The sequence below is a fragment of the Notolabrus celidotus genome, chromosome 19, assembly GCF_009762535.1.
Source record: "Notolabrus celidotus isolate fNotCel1 chromosome 19, fNotCel1.pri, whole genome shotgun sequence".
Taxonomy (NCBI): domain Eukaryota; kingdom Metazoa; phylum Chordata; class Actinopteri; order Labriformes; family Labridae; genus Notolabrus; species Notolabrus celidotus.
Window position 1 is genome coordinate 28,507,458 of NC_048290.1, and position 22,550 is coordinate 28,530,007.

At 41.2% G+C, this 22,550-nt stretch overlaps 1 protein-coding gene across 2 annotated transcripts in view; it reads right to left on the reverse strand.

Annotated features, from left to right (window-relative positions):
• The window catches only part of LOC117830650 (matrix metalloproteinase-17-like), a 169,925-nt gene that overhangs the window by 102,849 nt on the left and 44,526 nt on the right, over positions 1-22,550 (reverse strand). For both annotated transcript variants that reach the window (XM_034708838.1, XM_034708839.1), the window contains exons 2-3: positions 6,260-6,392; positions 5,947-6,082 (exon numbers count right to left, since the gene is read on the reverse strand). In XM_034708838.1, coding sequence (XP_034564729.1) covers positions 5,947-6,082; positions 6,260-6,392 — 269 coding nt within the window. The remainder of the gene's footprint in view (positions 1-5,946; positions 6,083-6,259; positions 6,393-22,550) is intronic.

The window sequence follows — 22,550 nt, forward strand, 5'->3', positions numbered from 1 at the left end:
CGAGTTCAAAATGAAATTAAATACAACTAAAAAGTTTACACTCATCAGTGGCATTTATTTTTGTGGTGATCTGTAGCAGATGTTTATACTCTGTTAAGTTTTATATTGTATATCCAACAAGCAAATAAACACAACTAGAAAATGGTTATTAGACCTTCAAAAATTGATTTTATGTTATTAATGTAAATCAAGCAGGGCTGGTAGCTGGAGAAGTGCCAATTCACCTCCTGGGCAATGCTGAGGTGCGCTAGAGAAAAGAACCCACGACTTGTCTAGGTGCACGTCCATGTGCAGCCCCCTCACTCTGACATCTCACCACAGTGTATGACCTTAAGATACTTTTTAATGTATGTGTGTATAACAGTACTTAGTATGTTTCCAACAGTGAAAAAATAGAATTTCTTCTTCTTCTTCTAGATCAGGGGTGTCCAAAGTGCGGCCCGGGAGCCAATCGCGGCCCAAGGTCCATTTATTTATGGCCCCAAGCTTCCATCTTAAATTGTGTTATTTATAGCACAGAAATGAATCACATTCTGAATCATCTGTACATTTGCAGTTTCTTTCAAGCGCACAAACAAAACTAAAGTCAATCCAGAAACGTCTCAAAAAGCTTCATATGGACTACTTGTATAAAGGCAAAGCACTGGGAATTCTGCAAGACAGCAGTAAAGAAGAAACACAAGAACTCTTAAAGTTGACAGGTTTTCAAATTAATGTTTTTATCATGATGTGAGAATGTCAATAAAAGTTCAGAAGACACAAAAGAGGACACAAGACAAGATCAAAATTAGGACATTTTCCAGAAAAGGCTAAATTTGGTGCATAAAATTGTTTAGAACTCAGGAAAGTAATGATTGTGTTATAAAATGTTGTCTGCTGGTCAGAAAAGTCTTAAAAACAACATGAAAAAGAAGTGTGATGAAATCCAGATAGTGATCCTGCCATAGGAAAATAATGAGACAATATTTTTCCCACATTACCCGACCTGAATGAAAAACATTTTCCTCCAGAAGAAGATAAAGTTTGATCATGTTTATGTGGCTTGTGGAGAACGGAGGACTTCCTAGTTACTGATTTATTGAGATAAAAAGTAAAATAATTGTTAATAAATATATCATATATAACTTTTATGATTCCTAAGTCTCAGTAGGAGTCACTGGCCCTGAGGTATTCTGACAACATCAAATGTGGCCCTCTTTGAAAAAAGTTTGGACACCCCTGCTCTAGATCAAACATAACTGACCGCAAATACAATTTTAATGTTTTAAATGTTTGCTGTATGTTTTTGTCGATTGTCACTGTTCTGGTTTTTGTTTTGTTTTTAACTGTGTAAAGCACTTTGAATTGCCCTTGTATGAATGGTGCTTTATAAATAAACTTCTTCATCAATGGCAAACTGTAAATGGCTCTATGCATGGCTGGTAAAGGCTTACTTAAGCTTTCTTTTTTTTTTTTTTTTTTTTTTTTTTTTTTTCTCTTTTTCTTTTTTTCTTGTCTGCATATATATTTCTGGTTTGTGTCATGTTTGTCACAAACAGTCAAATATTCATGCAATTTATTCTTGCAGCAAAAGAAAAGAAAGAAAACCTTTTTCTTCTGTGCTTGTGACTGTGTGCATGAGACCATCACCATCCCTCTTAGAACTCTGGCCTATCTTTTATTGGCAGCTAATATCATGTTCTGTAAAAGAGGGCGTGCACACCTAGGTGGGCCAAAAAAAATAAAAAAAATAAGAGAAAGTGAAAGAAAGATTACATAAGGTTATACAAAGGGACAGGGAGAGAGAAGGAGAGAGAGACCTAACACACTTAGATGGAGAGGGACCATCTCACCATGATGCCAAAAAGAAAATCCGTGGGGTGATCCTAATGATGAAGCAACCCTTAGTGTCCACAATCATTACTGAAGCTTGGGTCGCGGAGGGTTGCCGCCGTGCTGTGTTCTATTTGTGTAACAAGACCACCACTGGTGCAGATGAAACCACCTGGGTCAGACCAGCCGAGCGGTACGGCTCAGCACCCGGGCCGCGAGAGCAGTCAGACCGAAGGACCCAACCCGCCGCGGGAGACCCAGGCCAGGGGACAAGCCAAGGACCCAGACCGGAAGCAAGCAGGTACCGCCGGAGCACCCAGGGCGACCGCCAGGTCACCCAGTAGGAGGAAAGGGGGGCGAGGGGGGAGAGATCCCGCAGCCCCCCCAAGGGACACCCCCACAACACCACCCCCACAGCCCCCCAAGACGGAGCCAAAGGAGCCACCAGGGCCGAGGGGGCCCGGCACCAGGAGCAGACAGCCAGGCAGACGGGCAGGACCAGGACCAGAGCCCGCCAACCGGCGCGCCGGAGCGGGGGGAGGGCGGAGGCGGCAGGGCCAATCCCACCTGCCCCCCCCAGACGGCCCGACCACTCCCCCAAGCCACGCCCCCCCACCCATGCCCTGCGACTGATGGACCAGGCCGCGGGGGCATGGAGGGACACCCCAATGGCTGCCGTAGTAACACCCCCCCAGCTGCGCACCACCCCACCCCCCCAAGAGGACCGCGAGGGAACCCCGGGAAACCCGGCCCCGAGGGCAGCCGCGGACCAGGCCCCCACAGGGGAGGGGGCAGCAGGGGGGCGGAGGGTGACAGGGACACCAGCCACCCACCCAGCCCCGATGGGCCCCCAACGAGTAGGACTTAAGCTTTCTTTATGTATAAAAATCCACGTTTTCCACAATATAAACATCATACTCCTGCACGTCCCTTAAATTGGGATGTTACATAATGCCTTATCCAGAGGATGTCACTCAGATTCAAAAGTTACACCAGTGACGTAGAGTCAAAGGATTCTGACAACAAACATGCCAACAGTGGAGGAGATATTGATTTGGGTTGTGTGTTTAGTCGACTCAATGATTCAATGTTGTCATCCTCTCTAGTAGGCACCAGCGTTGGTAGTTTGTTAAGTGAGTTGATTATAGTTGTCTTACTGAAGGCCCAAATGTTAAGAAGTCAAGAGCACAGCTTCCAACACTTGCGGGGGCTGTAGCTCCAGTAAGTGTATACTGCCATAATGCTAATAGGCTCCACTACCTGAATGTGAACAAGCACAGATGACAGATGGCATCTGGTTGTGCAGCAGGGTTGGCAGTTTATTGATCTAGAGCAGGGGTGTCCAAACTTTTTTCAAAGAGGGCCACATTTGATGTTGTCAGAATACTTCAGGGCCAGTGACTCCTACTGAGACTTAGGAATCATAAAAGTTATATATGAAATATTTATTAACAATTATTTTACTTTTTATCTCAATAAATCAGTAACTAGGAAGTCCTCCGTTCTCCACAAGCCACATAAACATGATCAAACTTCATCTTCTTCTGGAGGAAAATGTTTTTCATTCGGGTCGGGTAATGTGGGAAAAATATTGTCTCATTATTTTCCTATGGCAGGATTACTATCTGGATTTCATCACACTTCTTTTTCATGTTGTTTTTAAGACTTTTCTGACCAGCAGACAACATTTTATAACACAATCATTACTTTCCTGAGTTCTAAACCATTTTTATGCACCTAATTTTGCCTTTTCTGGAAAATGTCCTAATTTTGATCTTGTCTTGTGTCCTCTTTTGTGTCTTCTGAACTTTTATTGACATTCTCACATCATGATAAAAAACATTAATTTGAAAAACCTGTCAACTTTAAGAGTTCTTGTGTTTCTTCTTTACTGCTGTCTTGCAGAATTCCCAGTGCTTTGCCTTTATACAAGTAGTCCATATGAAGCTTTTTGAGACGTTTCTGGATTGACTTTAGTTTTGTTTGTGCTTGAAAGAAACTGCAAATGTACAGATGATTCAGAATGTGATTAATTTCTGTGCTATAAATAACACAATTTAAGATGGAAGCTTGGGGCCATCAATAAATGGACCTTGGGCCGTGATTGGCCCCCGGGCCGCACTTTGGACACCCCTGATCTAGAGAATGGAGACGATGTTGTATGCAGGCTGTGTCTGCTTTAACTGGCATTTAAACACTTAACTAGAGCTATGTGTAACCAGCACAAGACATGTGGATGTCAACTTGAAAGGACAACTGAAGGCTAGGGGTGCTAGCTCTGCTAATGTTAGGCACACTTGACAAACCAGTTTGACACCCAAAAAGTATATGGGCAGTTGGTCAGGTTTTAAATTTAAGTTTTAATGACTATGACAATTGTCACTTCAGACCTAGCATTGATTCTGTGTCTGTCAACAACAGGCAAAATCAGAGGCAGCAATGTGCAGCAATGTGCAGCAATGTGCAGCAATGTGCAGCAATGTGCAGCAATGTGCAGCATGGCAGCGTATGAGGCCATTAAATGCATCATGTCGGGGACAGAGAGTTCTTTTGGTAGTACCGATGAAGGACATTAACAACAAGTGTTCATAGTTTCTAACCTACTTCTACAACCTTTCCTCAAAAAGTTCCACCATTTACAAAAGTATTCTGTGTTTTGCTGGTCTAGCTTGATCTGTCAGCCTCACTGCTGGACACTGAACTCACCGTGTACTCATCAGTGAGCTTCCAGCAAACATGCAGAAATACAAATGAAAGTATTGCAAAGTACAGACATCAGGTTATGCATTACAGCCATACAGAATAAGCGAGCCTGAAGTCAGCAGTTGTGCTAATCACTGTTTGAGGGTTTAACAACCGACTCCCACTCCACACTCAGAGGTGTGTTTTATGGCACTCAATGTGGCAAACCCTCCACACAAGTGCACAGACAGATCCTAAGTATACAGTAAGAGGGTGTATGGTGTGGATTGAGAAAGGCACACAAAGACTCTCTGGAGAAAACTTTTCATTTCTTTTGCTTCTTTCTCTTTTGGCAGTTTTGGCAGCGCCTTTCTGGTGAACCAGACTAATTAGGATACAGCACTGCTACCAAATGGGTGTGATGCCATAATTGCAGTTAGAAATGGTGAATATACCATGTGCTGTCCTTTTTGAAAAACAGTGTTCCTCATGAAAAGACCTGTCAGGCTTTGAAGAGAGCTCAGGGCGATACAAAGCTTGACAGAAGTGACTGCCTCGCATTATTCTATGCAGGAATAACTCTGCTCTGGGTGACCATTTGAATCAATCATAAATCAAAAGACACTTAATATCAAGTAGAGAGAGAAGGGTTTTCAGTGGTATTGTACCGTATAATTGCAGTGTAACTGCACATGCTTCTGTATATCCTGTTATTGATCAAATCAACTTTGATAAAAATCTTCTAAACTTCCTGTACCTGGTTGCGATACCGACAGGATGTTTTGAAGTACCGACTTTTCATCACTTAAGGCAACAGTTTGTTCTTCACATTTAATGAGGACTCCTTGTACCCCATTAGAGGATAGCTGCGCTTGTTGTTTATCAAATGTCTCTCTAATCAGCTTGTCACATTTGCAAGATCCCCTCCTTAAAATGGATTTGGAGAGCAGAAGATTTCCGGCTCGAGGTAGAGTCCTCTAATTTAATCTATGAGAGAGGACGGAGGAGAAATGGGGGGAATTTCTGACTTTCTGTCAACTGCACTGATGTGATGTCCTGAACTGAATCTGTAGAGAGCTGCATACAGCTCACAGGAACTGAATGCACAAATTACACTGAGCAAACTTTGCAGAATATTTGTCCTTCATTTAATCCATTCTTGACTTCTGAAACTTCTGAAGCAGCACTCTATCGTCTTAAAGAGTGACTTTGTGTCAACCAGAGAGTGTATAGCTCAACACACACAAATCAACCCTTTATGGTACTTAAATATATAAGCATGATTGCTTTTTAATGGATGTGATGTATATTGCCCCAAATTTATATGATACTTGAAAGCAGTAGGAGTGTAACCTGTTGATCACTCACTTTTCATAATCAATAAAGGTGAGTTCTTTTTGTGAAATCAACACAGTTCCAAGTTTAGTTTATACAGTATTTTTTGTTTCCTACCTCCAGGATAGATGCCTCTTATTCCATTTGTTCTGGGGTGTCGGGCTGCGTTTCCTGCGGCCCATTGTCCCCTCCGCCTCAGACACATCTGGCAGAGAACATCTGGGTGTTTTCATAAGACCCAGTGTAGCTTGGTCTGGAGGGGAAACGACAGACATTGTCTGTGTCAGATGAATGCTGTTTATAGACTAAGAAGTTGAGAAAATGAAAATGTCTGAGACCACTGTTTTGTGTGTATTGTTCTTCTATTTACTTTTCTACCTTCCAGCCAGAGAACAAGCTCTTTCATTTGATTACCACAAACGCCACATACCAAAGACTCCGGTCTCCTTCAGCCCTCCAAACTTCTGCATGGCTTTGATGGCCTTGGTCAGGGCCTCCTTGGTCTGAAGCTGACCCGTCACTGGGTCAGGGGGCGGGAGGTAGCCGAACTTGCTCAGCCAGTCCTGGAAAGGGAACAGTAGACACAGAGTTCAAAGGTCATTCCAGACATTTCAAGGACTCAAAGTATTCCAAAACTGCTGGGAAAGTCTGGCACCTGTTCATGTTTACAGTCTGTGGACACTGCGTGTACAGATTATGTGAGCTGTTCAGCAAAGAAGCAGTTGTGCATTTGTATACATTTTGTTCTCTCTTTTTTCGTTTGCTTGAGTGAAGCAGAGTGAATGTATATGACATTAATTCAAAGGATATAATGACTTAATTGGTTTAAGAGAGAAACTTAATCTAGTAATAACAGAAGCTGCATGAATAAAGGTTAACAGTGCAACTCCATATCCACTAAAACCAATCAAGTTGCTGCCAATCAAAGCAGCTCCGCTGACTGCATTGATCTGAATGATGGATGCATGCCAGCTTCAACTCAAGCACTGCTCTTTTCCTCTCTTTTTCCTCTGCCTTTTGTCCCCTGAGATTTCCTTTGTCTGCTTTTTCCCTTTTTTTCTCTTCTCCCTTCATCAAACTCAGCTCAGCTAAAGCTGCCTCCTTTCTCCTCCTGACAGCCTATAAGAGAACCTAAGAGATGGCAGATTTTAAATAGGTTTTTGATCAGTACTCATCAGAGGTGAGTGACACGGATCGATTGCAAGGCAACCCTTCTGTAAAGACAACGTTGGCAAAAATCCCATTAACTCTTCACTTCAGCTCTCCGCCGCCTGATATTCGCCCCCTCATCCTTGGGATTGCCATCTCTGCAGAGGGCTTGGCAAAGGTTTGCAGGGAAATTAAATTGACCCTCAGCAACAACAGGCACAATGAGAAACAACAACAATTTCCTGGAAGAGTTTCTGCAATGTAACTGTAATGCCTGGGGTGAGCATGCTGGTTAAAGAATCCAAAAGAAAGCAGGAAAGTTAAATTGACTCCATGAATCAACAAAGATTGTGCAGATACTTTTTTCTAAAAGCTAAAAGTGTTTCACCCTCTCTTAAAGTTGCAATCAGCAGAAACATTGTTTGAACCACTGCTCCAAAAGATGGGCTGAGAAACAGCAGAGGTCATCCTAGCCTACTGTACATAGAAGAGTAAAACAAAGTGAATGGTAATGTTTCAAAAGAAACTGTCTGTAGTTAAGATTTATGCCACATCAGACTGTGTGTGTGTCTCAGTTGTGTGCTAATGCTTTCAAAGTTTTAAGATTGAAGAGTTGTTAAAGGTAATTATGTGAGCACATTCAGCTAGAGAGTATTGGCACTCCATATGGTGGAATATTGACAGTGTTGTGCACAAACAAAAATAAATTAATTGAGGAGCTACTCGTAGCAGAAAAAATAGGCATAATAAGAAAGTGGTAGTGGAGATCCAGAAAATAAGGGGAGACAAAAATCATCTTTTCTTTTCATTGTTTCAAAGCCCTGGTTTGATTGACATCAGAAAATGCTCTCATTCTGTCATTCAGATTCTACAAAGAATGTTGAATTAATATTTTTTTTGCAAATCAGCAGTTACAGAAATACAAGGGCGTACCCTTACAACTATTTTTGCTTTGATTAATCTGATGACAAGTAGTTTTGTAACTTCAAATCCAAAAGATTCTTGAGACCAATACATTGTAGACCAAAATTAATCTCCTCTATCCCTCTTTCCAACCCCAACTGGCTCGAGACAGATGGCTGTCTGACATGAGTCTGGTTCTGCTCGAGGTTTCTGCCTGTGGGAAGTTTTTCATTTCTGCCGTAACTTGCTAAAAGCTGCAAAGTGCTCTGCTCATGGTGGATTAAGATGAGATCAGACTGAGCCCTGTCTGTAAGATGGGACTGGATCTTATCCTGTCTTGATGTTGTTAATAAATTGTCTAGACCTCCTCTGTTTGTAGAAGCCTCTTGAGATAACATTGGTTGTGATTTGGCGCTATACAGTTGTGTTCAAAATTATTCAACCCCCACAGTAGATAAGTGTTTTTTTGCAAGTTTGACATTTATTTTTCATCTTGTTTATAATCACATTAAACAATGACATGTCAAATAGACAAATACAACTGAAATTACAACAAAAATGTTTGTAATATTCCAATTAATGGCCTTTCTGTGATTACCTCATTGACAAAATTATTCAACCTCTTAGGTATGTATAACTTTAGTACTTAGTACAACATCCTTTTGCAACAATAACATCCTTTAGACGTGAAGCATAGCTTGACACAAGTTTCTTGCAGCGATCCACAGGTATCTTTGCCCATTCCTCATGGGCAAAGGCCTCCAGTTCATTAACATTTTTTGGCTTGCGTGCTGCAACTGCCTTCTTCAAGTCCCACCAGAGATTTTCAATGGGATTTAAGTCTGGTGATTGCGATGGCCACTCCAGAATCTTCCAGCCCTTCTTTTGCAACAAGCTGTGGTAGATTTTGAGGTATGCTCAGGATCATTGTCCTGTTGGAAGGTCCAACGTCTCCCAAGCCTCAGCTTTGTCACTGACTGCATGACATATGCATTCAAGATCTCCTGGTAGTGAACTGAATTCATAATACCTTGCACACGCTGAAGATTCCCTGTACCTGAAGAAGCAAAACAACCCCAGAGCATGACTGACCCCCCACCGTGCTTCACAGTAGGCAGGGTGTTCTTTTCTTTATAAGCATCATTCTTTCTCCTCCACACGTACCGTTGATCCATTGGCCCAAAAAGTTCCAGTTTGGTCTCATCACTCCAGAGAACAGTATCCCAAAACCTTTGTGGTTTGTCCACATGGTTTTTGGCATACTGGAGTCGACTCTTCTTGTGCTTTGGAGTCAGCAGGGGGGTGGGAGTTCTTGCATGGAAGCCATCATTTCGCAGTGTGCGTCTTATTGTCTGGGATGAAACCTGAATACCTCCCTCTGACATGTCCTGTCGTAGTTCCTCAGCTGTCACCCGGGGATTTTTCTCCACCTTTCGCCTCAGGTATCGCACAGCAGTTGCAGACAGTAACCTCTTTGTACCACGCCCAGGTAGCGTTTCCACTGTGCCTTTAGCTTTAAACTTGCGGACTATGCTCCCAATTGTGTCTCTTGAAATGTTTAGCCTCTTTGCTATCTTTTTATATCCATATCCTTGCTTATGAAGTGAAATGACCTCCTCTCTGAACTTTTTTGACCATTCCTTGGACTTCACCATGTTGTAAAGATATCCTTAACTGCCAAGAAGAGCCATGTGTCACAGTCCTTTTAAATCTGCTTAATTGCTGCTCATTAGGGTTCCATTCACATCTACAGGTGTTTTCAGCAGCTGTTTGACAACACCTGATGGAAACCTCTGTTCTTAAGAGTGGTGGACTAGGGGGGTTGAATAATTTTGTCAATGAGGTAATCACAGAAAGGCCATTAATTGGAATATTACAAACATTTTTGTTGTAATTTCAGTTGTATTTGTCTATTTGACATGTCATTGTTTAATGTGATTATAAACAAGATGAAAAATAAATGTCAAACTTGCAAAAACACTTATCTACTGTGGGGGTTGAATAATTTTGAACACAACTGTACAAATAAAGATTGATTGATTGATTTTTGATTATAATGTAATAATATAAAATATGATATGAGTGGGCTTAAATGATAAACCAGTTCTCACAGTAGTTGAATGTTTCTTTCTGACCTGTCTTAGCTTTAGAGGATGACAGTATTTAGGATAGATGAAGCCATGTCAAAACACTTCCTGGTAAAAGTTTTATGTGACTTGCTGTAGTTGTGTCTGCAAAGCTTTTCTGAACAAAATCTAAATATTACAAGTCCTATGAGTGTCTATTTCAAAAAGATAGTTGGCTCTTTTTCTTTCTTTTAGTAGGGTTGTGTGAGTTACTTATCAATAGCTAGAGTACAAAGTATTACAATCAGCCTGTTTGGAAAAGCTGGCTGGATTTCTTACACTGAAACATTTTCAAAACAAAACAGTAGACTATTGTTGAATTTTGGCCGTTCATTTACATGGAAATTACATTTTGCCTGACTGAATGAGCAAATTTTTAAAAACAGGTTCTGTCTAAATGTGAACAAACGATATGCAGATCCTGTAAAAATGGTGACATCATAACCCCATTTTCACGTCTCATTATGTGCCCTGTCAAATAGCCATTTGTGAGTCGGAGGATAATAGCAGCACTGGCAAGCTACAAAGCTGTGTTTGTGCTGCTGACTGAACTGAGTATATAAGAGCTTCTCCAGACCAAGTTAATGGTTTTCGAGCGTGCGTTCACCAAAGTCTTCTCTGAAACATGCTCAATATGTAAAAGAACCATGGAGGAGAAGATTGGTGACAACCTCAAAGTTTTAACAGATATCTGTACAGGATGCTCCAGGACCACTGCCCTTAGATTACAACCACACCGTCAGTTGAGGAGGAAATGGAGTATGGAGTGAAAAATTCCCCCCCACTTATGACACAATTAGTAATAATAATGCGCATGAGTGACTCGACTCTGTCTCAAGTAATAGGGACTCAACTCAGACTCAACTTCAGTTCTTCTTTGGTTACTCAGCCTTGACTCAGACTTGAACATTTGGGACTTGGGACTCATTTCTCACAGCTTGGTAATTTGACAACAGCAATGGTTTCTTGTGATCTCTTCTGTAGCGGTATATAGCTTAGCTTCCACGTAGGTCCTCTAGCTGGGACATCAAAAACCTGAACTACCCCATATCTATAATCTTAAAGGTGACATATCACGCTTTTTTCATCAATATATATTGGTCTAAGAGGTCCCCAAAACATGTCTTTAAAGTTTATGCTCAAAAAAACACACTGCCTGAAAAACCCTCTTCTTCAGTCCTCCTCAGAACACTCTGTTTTCCCTCTGACCACGCCCCCTCAGGAAGTGGATGTGCCTCGGCTCTCCAGCACGTTGATCTAATGTTTACATGTTGGCTGAATATACACGGCTGCTCAGAGATCACGTTACTTCAACCCTCTGAATCTGATCCAGAATCTGATCCTGACGGAGAGGCGCCTGCAGCAGGACCTTTCTGAAGGATTGGTCACAGATTTAGTGTTTCTTGTTGTTTTATTTGTCAGTATGTCGACGTGTGTCTTGGTACACAGCTACGAACATGTAGCTATGTGGCTATGCTAATTAGCGCTAGCACTTATCCATGACAAATAAAAATCATCCACTAGATCTTCAAATCTGCAGACTTGGGGAGTAAAACCGACCTCTGCCAGAAAGGCAGCAGGACCTTTTCTGAAGGATTGGTCACAGATTTAGTGTTTCTTGTTGTTTTATTTGTCAGTATGTAGACGTGTGTCTTGGTACACAGCTACAAACATGTAGCTATGTGGCTATGCTAACTAGCGCTAGCACTTATCCATGATAAATAAAAATCATCCACTAGATCTTCAAATCTGCAGACGTGGGGAGTCAAACCGACCTTTGTGTTTATTAAGACAGCCTACAACTAGCATGCCTCCCTCCTAAGCTCCTTGTTAGCACACATTTGTGCAGGTAATAGGTTCAGTATTATTTTATACAGTCTGTGGGCTGAACAAGCTCCGAGCTCTGACTCCGTGACAGACCGGATATTGTTGTTACGTAACAAAAACACGGAAGTCTGAAACGGCTGGTTTCAGCACACATTTACAGAAAGGTGGAGAAATCAGAACAGGGGCAGAATGGATTTTTTTCATTCTCGGGGGGTTTGTAGACATGCCAGGGACACATATTTCAGGTAAAGAACCATTAGAAAGTCAATTTTGCATGATATGTCACCTTTAATGATGATCCCCCTTACATGATGTTGCCTGTCCCTGCATTTTTTAAGCAATTTATAAAAAAAAATCCTAAATGTTAAGGATTTATTCATGAGTAAATAAAATAAAAAATGTTGGCTACAACAATGCTAATGATAAACAGTGAACTAGATTTGTTTTAGCAAAGTAAACAAAGCTAATTTGTATGCTTATCTACCTGCAACTTGTGACTGTGAATGCATCAATACAGACAAGAGGAGGTTAAAGTTCTTCACTGTAAGCAAAGTGTTGAAGTGATGGATTACATCTGTGCTGTCTACAAAACCGCAACTCCCCTTTTCCACACACACCCATACACACACAACTCATAAACTCAGTACATCAAACTTTTTTTGTGGAGCCAGCAACTAATTTAAACCCTGACACCGTAGCTCACAGAAGGGGAAAAAAAGCAGTAAAACCTGCCAAAGAGCTCAGTAACATGCTGAACGCTGCTAAATTATATACAGGGATGTCACTGTGTTTAGGTGAGAATGGCTGGAGCTTTAAAAGGCTGCACACGAGTCACCTGAGTTCAAAAAGAGACACAAAAAATCATTACACGATAAGGAGAACAAAATAATTAACCACTTTTCTGCTCTCTAAGACAAGAGAAAGAGATAAAATCACAGCTGTGAGAACAAAAGAGGGAGAAAAAGGGCGCTTAAATAATTTACATGCATTTCAGACCTAATAAAGCAAAAAAATAACAGTGCTGTTCTCCTGGGTCCTCACCCTAGAAATAAAGATAAGAGAAATAAATGAAAGCATTGAGGGTGAAAAACACAGAGACTGGCCTGTACAACAAATTCATCATCACTAAACTTGAAGTCAACTATAAGATGACAGCCTCTCCTTTTACTGGCTCATTACGATGCAGAGTTAAGTAAAGACAAACAAACACACACTCTCATACACACACACACACACACACCCTAAATGCATTAAATGATTGTCCAACGTCTCCAGCATCCCAAATGAGAGGCTTTTGATTCAGGGGAGGCTTTGTTTTAACAATTGCAGGGATGTTTGGTTTTCTGTGGTTCGTTGCATAAAATAAGAATATGGACTTTTGGAGCTGGAGTTGTAAAGCAGAAGAGAGCAACATCCTGAATGTCAAAGTGTGAAGTTCAACCACTGCTTCAAGCTACAAAACAACTAATTATCCAAGAAGCTGCAAGTTTGTGAGAGAAAGGTAGGAGAGCAGACAAAAGTTTTCTGTGTAGAAAAAAAAAAATCAATATTTTAAGGTCATCTGAAGAAAACCAAAAATATTTTCATTTTTTATGAGCATTTCTTATTAGAGTACATCTTATTGTGTTGTGAATCATTGACTTTGTGAAAATGCATCAGACAAACGTATAAATCAGGTAAAAAAAAAAAAAAACATTTGCTAAAAATTCTGCTCATAAAAATGCAGAAAAACTCATGCTGTAGCTTTCTGTTTTCTCCTCATATCTATGTTGAATTAGTATTCAACCTAACTACTTTAATTACACAACCAGCATCAAAGCTGCTTTATGACTTCTTTATGTGATGAGCGGGAGCTCAGATCAGGGATTTACATTAATAATCAAAGAAGTCAAAATGTAATGACTCTGAAAATCTCATTTTCATCAAATGAAAGATTTTAATAAACGTGGTTGCGCATTCAGAACAGATATTTGGAAGCCAGTTTTTCAGAAACTAATAAACACAGAAATACAAAAAGACTTGTGTCGTGAATCAATTCAATTTGTGCAAGAAAAATGAGATGGATTGCAATCCCAGGTACTACATACAGTATATTACCAAAAGTATTCGCTCACCCATCCAAATGATCAGAATCAGGTGTCCTAATCACTTGGCCTGGCCACAGGTGTGTAAAATCAAGCACCTAGGCATGCAGACTGTTTTTACAAACACTTGTGAAAGAATGGGTCGCTCTCAGGAGCTCAGTGAATTCCAGCGTGGAACTGTCATAGGATGCCACCTGTGCAACAAATCCAGTCATGAAATTTCCTCGCTCCTAAATATTCCACAGTCAACTGTCAGCTTTATTATAAGAAAATGGAAGAGTTTGGGAACAACAGCAACTCAGCCACGAAGTGGTAGGCCATGTAAACTGACGGAGAGGTGTCAGCGGATGCTGAGGCGCTTAGTGCAAAGAGGTCGCCGACTTCCTGCACAGAGCTCCAAACTTCATGTGGCCTTCAGATTAGCCCAAGTACAGTATGGCCGAGCAGCTGCATCCAAGCCAAGCCAAGCGTTCTCTGGAGTGATGAATCACGGTTTTCCATCTGGCAATCTGATGGACGAGTCAGGGTTTGGAGGTTGCCAGGAGAACGGTACATTTCGGACTGCATTGTGCCAAGTGTGAAATTTGGTGGAGGAGGAATTATGGTGTGGGGTTGTTTTTCAGGAGCTGGGCTTGGCCCCTTAGTTCCAGTGAAAGGAACTTTGAATGCCTCAGGATACCAAACCATTTTAGACAATTCCATGCTCCCAACCTTGTGGGAACAGTTTGGAGCGGGCCCCTTCCTCTTCCAACATGACTGTGCACAAGTGCACACAGCAAGGTCCATAAAGACATGGATGACAGAGTCTGGTGTGGATGAACTTGACTGGCCTGCACAGAGTCTTGACCTGAACCCGATAGAACACCTTTGGGATGAATTAGAGCGGAGACTGAGAGCCAGGCCTTCTCGACCAACATCAGTGTGTGACCTCACCAATGCGCTTTTGGAAGAATGGTCAAAAAATCCTATAAACACACTCCTCAACCTTGTGGACAGCCTTCCCAGAAGAGTTGAAGCTGTAATAGCTGCAAAAGGTGGACCGACATCATATTGAACCCTATGGGTTAGGAATGGGATGGCACTTAAGTTCATATGTGAGTCAAAGCAGGTGAGCGAATACTTTTGGTAATATAGTGTAGTATAACAGGTAGTCTTAGCTCAATATGCACAATTATGGACAAAACCATTTTCACTGTTATCAGTCCCTTCAGGATTTCGCAGGATTTTTTTGTGATTGTTGCGTCCCAAAAAGCCTGAATTTGTGACAGCTTTTTGAAAAAATTAAGGTGAAAGTTGCGATTATTTTTTTTTTGCTTTTGTCCCCCAATAACATCTCAGGGGCAAGTAAATACGCTAAATTACAGATGTTTTTAGAAAACATTCTTGATGTGGCCACTGACTGTATTTTGATTCTCTTGATTCACAGAAAAAAGCCATGAAAGGTCTGCATTGCACATTTACGACGGTCCCTGAATGCACCTCGCAGCGACTGATGCACAGTCAGTTCACGGCACTCTGAAATGAATCTGCATCTTTGATGACAAGGAGTTGATCAAAACTTACTGAATGTGTCTGATGTTTCACCAAACTGGATTAAATCAAGCTGTAGATGAAGAGCTTTTTACGGTAACCACGGCAACAACGTCAAACATCAAATATTAAACAGACGTCCCCCGGTTGTGTCTTTGTCACTAACGCACACCGGGGGTAAAAATCCTCAATGAAGATGAGACAGATGCATGGAGGTGAGGAGAGCTGGTTCATAAAGCACACCTGCTGCAGGTAGAGACCAAGCTAACACTGAGCCCCTCAATCTATAAATAACAACGTTGTCATGGTCACTTGTCCTGCCTGCTGTCCTCTCTTTTCACCCGTTCTCTGTGCGTGTTTTGTTGTTGAAAAGTGCCGATCAAGTGTGGACTTATGTTTATGTTCCTAGGAAGTGAAATTGATGACAAAACTGATGACGTACAGGGGCTGAGATTGAGGTAATTGGTCAAATTTGCTGGAAAGTTGCAATTGCAGGGCCGCGAAAAAATCGTGCTGATTGGTTGAATTTGCGTTGATAGTTGCGATCGCGAAATCCCAACTTCCTGGAGGGACTGTGTTATGTTGATCGATATTGGGTTCATGATTATTAATCACAATAAGTTCAAGGATAACTATTTTAACAACAACAGGGGAATGCATTACTTGAAATGCTATTTTCAATTAATGACCACAGAGTTTTCTACTGTTGGACCATGCTTTATAATTGTCAATCGTGTCTATGATCATGAAAAATCCAATATTGTAAATTCTATTCAAAAAATGATACATTGTGCAGCCCTAGTGCCAACTTTATATGTTGTTTATTTTTTGTATTAAAAAATTAAAAGTCTTCAGTCACAAACAAGCATCACCCTTCATGTGTGCAAACTGTCCTTGTGTGAGTATTTTACTAAAAGAAGAATTGGTTAAAGGACAGAATACAATGCTTAATCCTACTGAAAGATAGGGTTGCTTTTTTAAATTTGTGACCTGCTGATACCTGAAGGGGACAACCAAATAAAATGAACAAAAAGTTATCCTTCTGTGTTTTTTCTCCCTGCAGCAGAGTCAGGGCACAGACTCAGCTGCAGTCCAGCAGCTCTAAAACTGCTGTTCAATGACTTCAGCAGGGCAAATTCTGGCTGACATGTGGGCTTGACCCCATGTCTAAACTCAGGCCCAGGGGGTCTCCACCACTTAGCCTACATGCTGCTCAAGTGACCTGCCCAGTCCTGCTGCATTAGCATTCTGCTCCTAATGTTCAGGCCTTCCAAAATGGAAACCAAGACATGTCTTACTTATAAGGTACATGAAAATTAATTAACAAAGTCACATGGCATTTGGTGTGAAGTATGACCCAGTAATACTGTATCTGAGTGCTAGAATCAAAGTAGCACTCACTATCTGGCTGGGTCTAGTGTATAATAACACAATAGCATAGTCAGAGCTGAATTACCCAGTGTATTACCTACATTAAACAGCCCTTATCTGCAAGCTCACATATACTTTTTTTCCACTTTGATTTTTTAATTATTTTAACTGTATACTGAGGCTTTGTGATGTGATACATGTGGTGTGCAAAGGCTGATTTATACTTCTGCATCAACCCAACGCAGCAGGGACTGATGCTGACATGAGCATTATACTTCTGCGTCAATGTGTCCAGTGTGGTCCCCCTGATAGTCCGGTCACCTGTTTCTGGGCACGCTACATCATGTTAATTTAGAGCTGACATCTTCCTGTTTATCATGCAGACAAGATTACAAGAAGAATAGAGAGGAGGAGATAAAATACACGGCGTCTATTGAATGCGTAGTTTCATTTTGGAGGAGGTGCACGTCAGCTACGTGTGTAGACCTCTGCGTAGGTACGAGAGCTACGCGGACCTCTGGCCTAGGCTACGCCGTCGATTCGATGCAGAAGTATAAATCAGGTTTAACTGTCACTTATTAACTTAATATTACAATTTCAAATGTTTCAAATACATACTATTTCAGCTAGGGATGGGTACCGAATTCGGTACTTTTATAGGTACCGACCGAATTCCGTCGGTACTACTGAGTACCGACTCACGTAAAATCAAACGGTACCATGTTTTGGTACCTGAACGCATCCCTGTGACTGTGATGGAGTGGAAGAGGAGGTGATTTTCCATACTTTCGCCCTGTAATAAAGTCAGACTGACTGGGTGGACGTCTCTGCTCTCTGCATCTGCGCGCCAAACGGAGCCTGCAGCTGACGGGCGCGCGCACTCACCGCGAGGCAGAACTTCATGAGGATTAAGTTTATTTTCTACAGTCTATGGTTGAGACTGACCCTCTCGCCCCGACCACTATAAACGTTCCTGTGTGCGTGAATGCCCAACAAGTAAGCTGTGTGTCCTGTTATTATGAAGAGAGGAGAACTGACTTTTTCCCGTCCGCAGGCATTCACGTGTGTTCATTGATAAACTCCAGAAAGAGCAATTAGACGCCACGAGCACGTGTCAGCTAATATATCTAATCACCTATATAATCCTGTTTCTGGTCATTTCATGTTAAATTAAATAAAAATGTTAAATTAAACAAATTTGAGATTTTTTTTTAAATTAATATTTATTACCACATAAAAACACAAAAGTCCCGAAAATTGGTACCGTTGAGTACCGGTACCGATTCCCAGGTACCGGGTATCGGTACCGTATCGGTTCAAATGTGAAAGGTACCCATCCCTAATTTCAGCTGAGGATCTTAACTGCCCACAAATAACATTATCAGGTAATAATTACTGGAAGGATGGAACGCCTATTTTTTTTAAAGCTTAAACTCTGAACAGTCTGGTCCATAGACTATGATGGTCCCAACCAAGAGGCAAAGTCCAGTCTCAAACTATGAAGCCCATGCAGAAGTGTTATAAACTGCAATTCATCGAGCATCCACTTGAGGCTGGTTGCAGAAACACCGGAAACCACATACACACCAATTAAAAAAAGATGATCTTTACAGCATTAATAATCATGTTTACAGCCTGGTTCAAAAAACGGCTTGGGTCTACGTAGCTCATTTCTCTATCAGCACACACTGTACGGGGTGAATATTTTTCTAAATTGATGGTTCAGAAGATATTAAGATTACGAGTTTTGCCCAAATAAGGGCATGACTGACTTGACTAACAGGCAGGAACACATAGCTGTTTGCTAGGAGGCTCAAACCCCGCCTCTTTACCTCACACTAAGTTTGGATGAGTTCAGCATTACCAATATGGCTCCTTCCGTCGATTGGCTTCAAAACAGCTCTCAGGAACAAATGGGTGACGTCATGGATGCTGCGTTCATTATTTATACAGTCTATGGTCCCAACCAGCTTAGCTTTGCTAACTAAGTTAGCATGGTGATCTAGCCTGGTTAAAAGAGTCCTAGCTTTGTGACTGACTTTAAAATCAACAGATTTGGTTTCCCCTGAGAATCTTGTTTTATAGTACATCTTTCAGCCTTTATGTGTTTTTGTATTCTAGCTGCTGAATGCTGAGTGTCCTCCTCATAGATTTCTGTGTTTATGCTTATTATGCCACTCATAGGATGTGACCACAGTGACTCTGTCTACCACAATGAAACGTATACATAGCACGTAGTAATTGGATATTTACTCTCAGGCACACACAAAAAGAGCCCAGTGAGAGAGAGACATAATGCAAGGAGGCTGGTTGGATGAAGCATTTAAACAACAACATGGAAATACTGTACATAGGCAAACCAGAGCATAGACAGTTACTTTCATCATTGATTGTACCCTGCTGACTGATTTGAATATACGATTTGTTTCCTCGAAATACAGCTGAAACAATGTGATCATATTGTAATCAGGGTCTGGACTTCTGAATGCCAATATTCATGCAAAACAGTGGTTGGTCCCAATTATCTGTAGGGAGTATAAGCTTGTAAACCCCTCATGGCTGAGGCCAGCCATCAATCACAACTAGATTTCCAGGGATGAAAGATAGAGACACAGTGATTGTCCTAAACAAAGTGGCTCAAAAGTAGCAGTAGTTATAAGACAACAGAGGCATTTTTGATGTTGACTGTGAGATAATGGTTTTCAATGCAGCAGACAATGAAAAGACTGTCAAGCAGCCAGGAAAGATGGTGTCACAGAGTGTATAGACCAAAGATGGCAAGCCTGAAAAGACCATCTCAAAAGTGCTGACGGTCTGACAAAATCATATGGTTCTCATAGCAGCTACTTCCAAGACACTGACAAGAGTGTGTGTGTGTGTGTGTGTGTGTTACTGAGAAACATAATGAAGATGTGCCCATTACCACAGTGTCATCCAACTGAGAGCTCTGGAGATGTATTTCTATTGTTGTTGATTGAATAATATTGTTCTCAAGACTTGGTTAACAAAATGTATTTTCTCAAATATTCTTATGTTTGGACCAACATGGTGATATAATCTACTAATAGTGTCCCTAAATTCAATGTACTTTGTTTCCCACTTTCTCCTGGTTGAAATAATTTTGTGAACTTCACATGTTGAAAAAAAGGAGGAACAGAACATTTTCAGAGTTAAAGCTGGGGTTGGTAGTCTCGGTAAACCAGCATGAATTTGAATGTAGCTTTTCCTCAGGACTCCGTCTAACCCCTCCCCTCCTCCCTCGGAGCTCCTCCAAAACGACGCCCCTCCCCCCCGCTCACATGCACAAGCGCCGCTGATTCTCGACCATATGATGGTGACTGATTCAAAACCGGTCCTCACCAAAACATTCTCATAGTGAAAGTTAAAAACACAAACAAACATGGCTGCTGTTAGTACTCACAACTATCATGCTAGCATTATCCAGTTGTACCAGTGACCCGATTTCAGGAGAAAAGTTATAACACATATATAATACTGTAACAGCTCTACTGTTTGTTAAACCTGTTCAGTGTAGATGTTCTTAATTCCTACAGTGTTGACGGTCAGTGAAGGCATCAGGAGAGGTGTAGAGTGTGCGAGTGGGAGAGAGGAGAGGAGAAGTTCTTCATTCATTCAAACATTGATTGTTGTTTTGTTGGTTGGCGTGATCACGGACGACAGTGACCGGTTATTAAAGATCAACGTGTTCACGAATCGGCTCGTCATCCCTACAGCGTCCGGACGGACGCTACAATAAATATATATTTTCTGTAGGACTTACTGAACGTCATTAATTATTCTGCTTGTTGGTGAGAGCTTATTAGACTCTGATCCGGACTACAGTCCTGAGCAAAGCACCTCATCAGGTCAGAGGGGACAGGCCCGAGTAAATAGAGTCAGGGGAAGTAGAGGCAGGAGACGGGGACTCAGAGTACACGCCGGTGAAATGTACGCGCAGGAGGCGGGCAGAACGGCTGGACGGGATATGATTGGTTTAAAATTTGGGGAGCAAAAAACTGTGATTGGTTGGTGTTTTCCCAGGTTTACTCCGGCTGTAGATAGCAGTTTTTTTTCACTCTTTTTTAAGAACACATTATGTATTGATTAGCATCAGGACATAAAGATCATTTTAACCAGTATGACAAAAAGTGTATCTAAATCTGATTACCAACCCCAGCTTTAAGGCCATGTTGAATCAGTGTCTATTCTATATATAAGTTCTTCCACAGAAGCTTCCCAAGCAAATGTTTGGTGTTACATGAGTAATCTACATTTTGGCAAATACAGTGCATTTGCTTTCTTGCCAAGAGCGAGATGAAAAATATTATTACCACTCTGATGTCTGCACGGTAAATAAAAAGTGAACGCTAGCGCCTGACTGAAAACAACTGGCCTTGTGCCATATCAGAAGAAGAAACATAGAGTTTGAGTCTGGACTCTGCAGCAGCCAGACTTTTGATTAAGTATGCAGTGATTAATGGAAAGGACTGCTTTACAAAATCATCTTGTTCCCAATGAGAGTGTAACAACTTAGAAAACATATCTTAAGTTTGTTAGCTTAGATCGGTGATCCCCAATTGGTGGATCGCCGGCCAAGTCTGGCCCATCAGAGCCAATTACCTATCTCAATATGTGATAGATGAGGGAAAAATCGGTAAATAAGAATAAAGGTACTGACTACAGCAGGAGGGGAAACATTTACATTTGTTTGATAAATCCATATTACACCTTCAAGAAAGCCCTTGTGTTCTGCAAACTTTAAGAAAACAGATTTTCATTATTACTTTGCTTCAAAAAGTATTTTTCTTGTGTGACCCTAAATGCTAAGTGTCAACAGTATCTAAAGACATACCATTACTTTTATTTTCACAGTGGCTGAAGACTTGTTTTGGCCCACAGCGTGATAGTCCTGACATAGTTTTGTCCTTTGAATTGTGGAATCCTGTGGAGACCAACACAGCAGGAAGGAAACTAATACACTGTCTTTTCAAACAATGTTTGTGCCCGGATCTGTGATCTTTCATTAGAGTTAGAGAGAACTCACTGCTATCTGTCTGTCAGACAATTTCTGTTCTAGTTCTAGTGCTCATAGCGTAGTGACTGGCTGGTCAAGCATTAGCTAATCTGTAAGCTCTTGCTAACTTTAAGTTAACTTTTACTGCAGGTATTATTGCTAACGCTGCCTTCTCTGGGTTCACATTAAATGGTAAACTTAAATGGACTGAGTTTATACAGCGCTTTCTCTAGTCTTATGCCCACTCAAATAATTTTACATCCCATGTCTTATTCAACAATCCACACCACATTCATACACTGATGACAGAGGTTATGTAAAGAGCCCATCAGCCATCAGGGGGCGGCTGTGGATCAGTGGGTAGGGTCTATCAATCGGAAGGTTGGCTGTTTGATCCTAGCTCCGGCAGTCACATGCTGAAGTGTCCTTGAGCAAGACACTGAACCCCAGATTGACCCTGATGTTGTTCAGAGGTGTGTGAATGTGTATGAATGAAATGGGTAACACTTTACAATAAGGGTCCCTTAATTAGCGTTAGTTAATGCATTATTAAGCATTAATTAACAGTTTAATAATAGTTTAATAATCGTTATAATGTATTACCTAACATTAACTAACACATTAGTTAATGCATTAATAAGCAGTTAATTAATGTCCACTGCTCAGAGTTAATAAATACATTATTAAGCATTAATAAAAGTTACAAAATTAATTAGT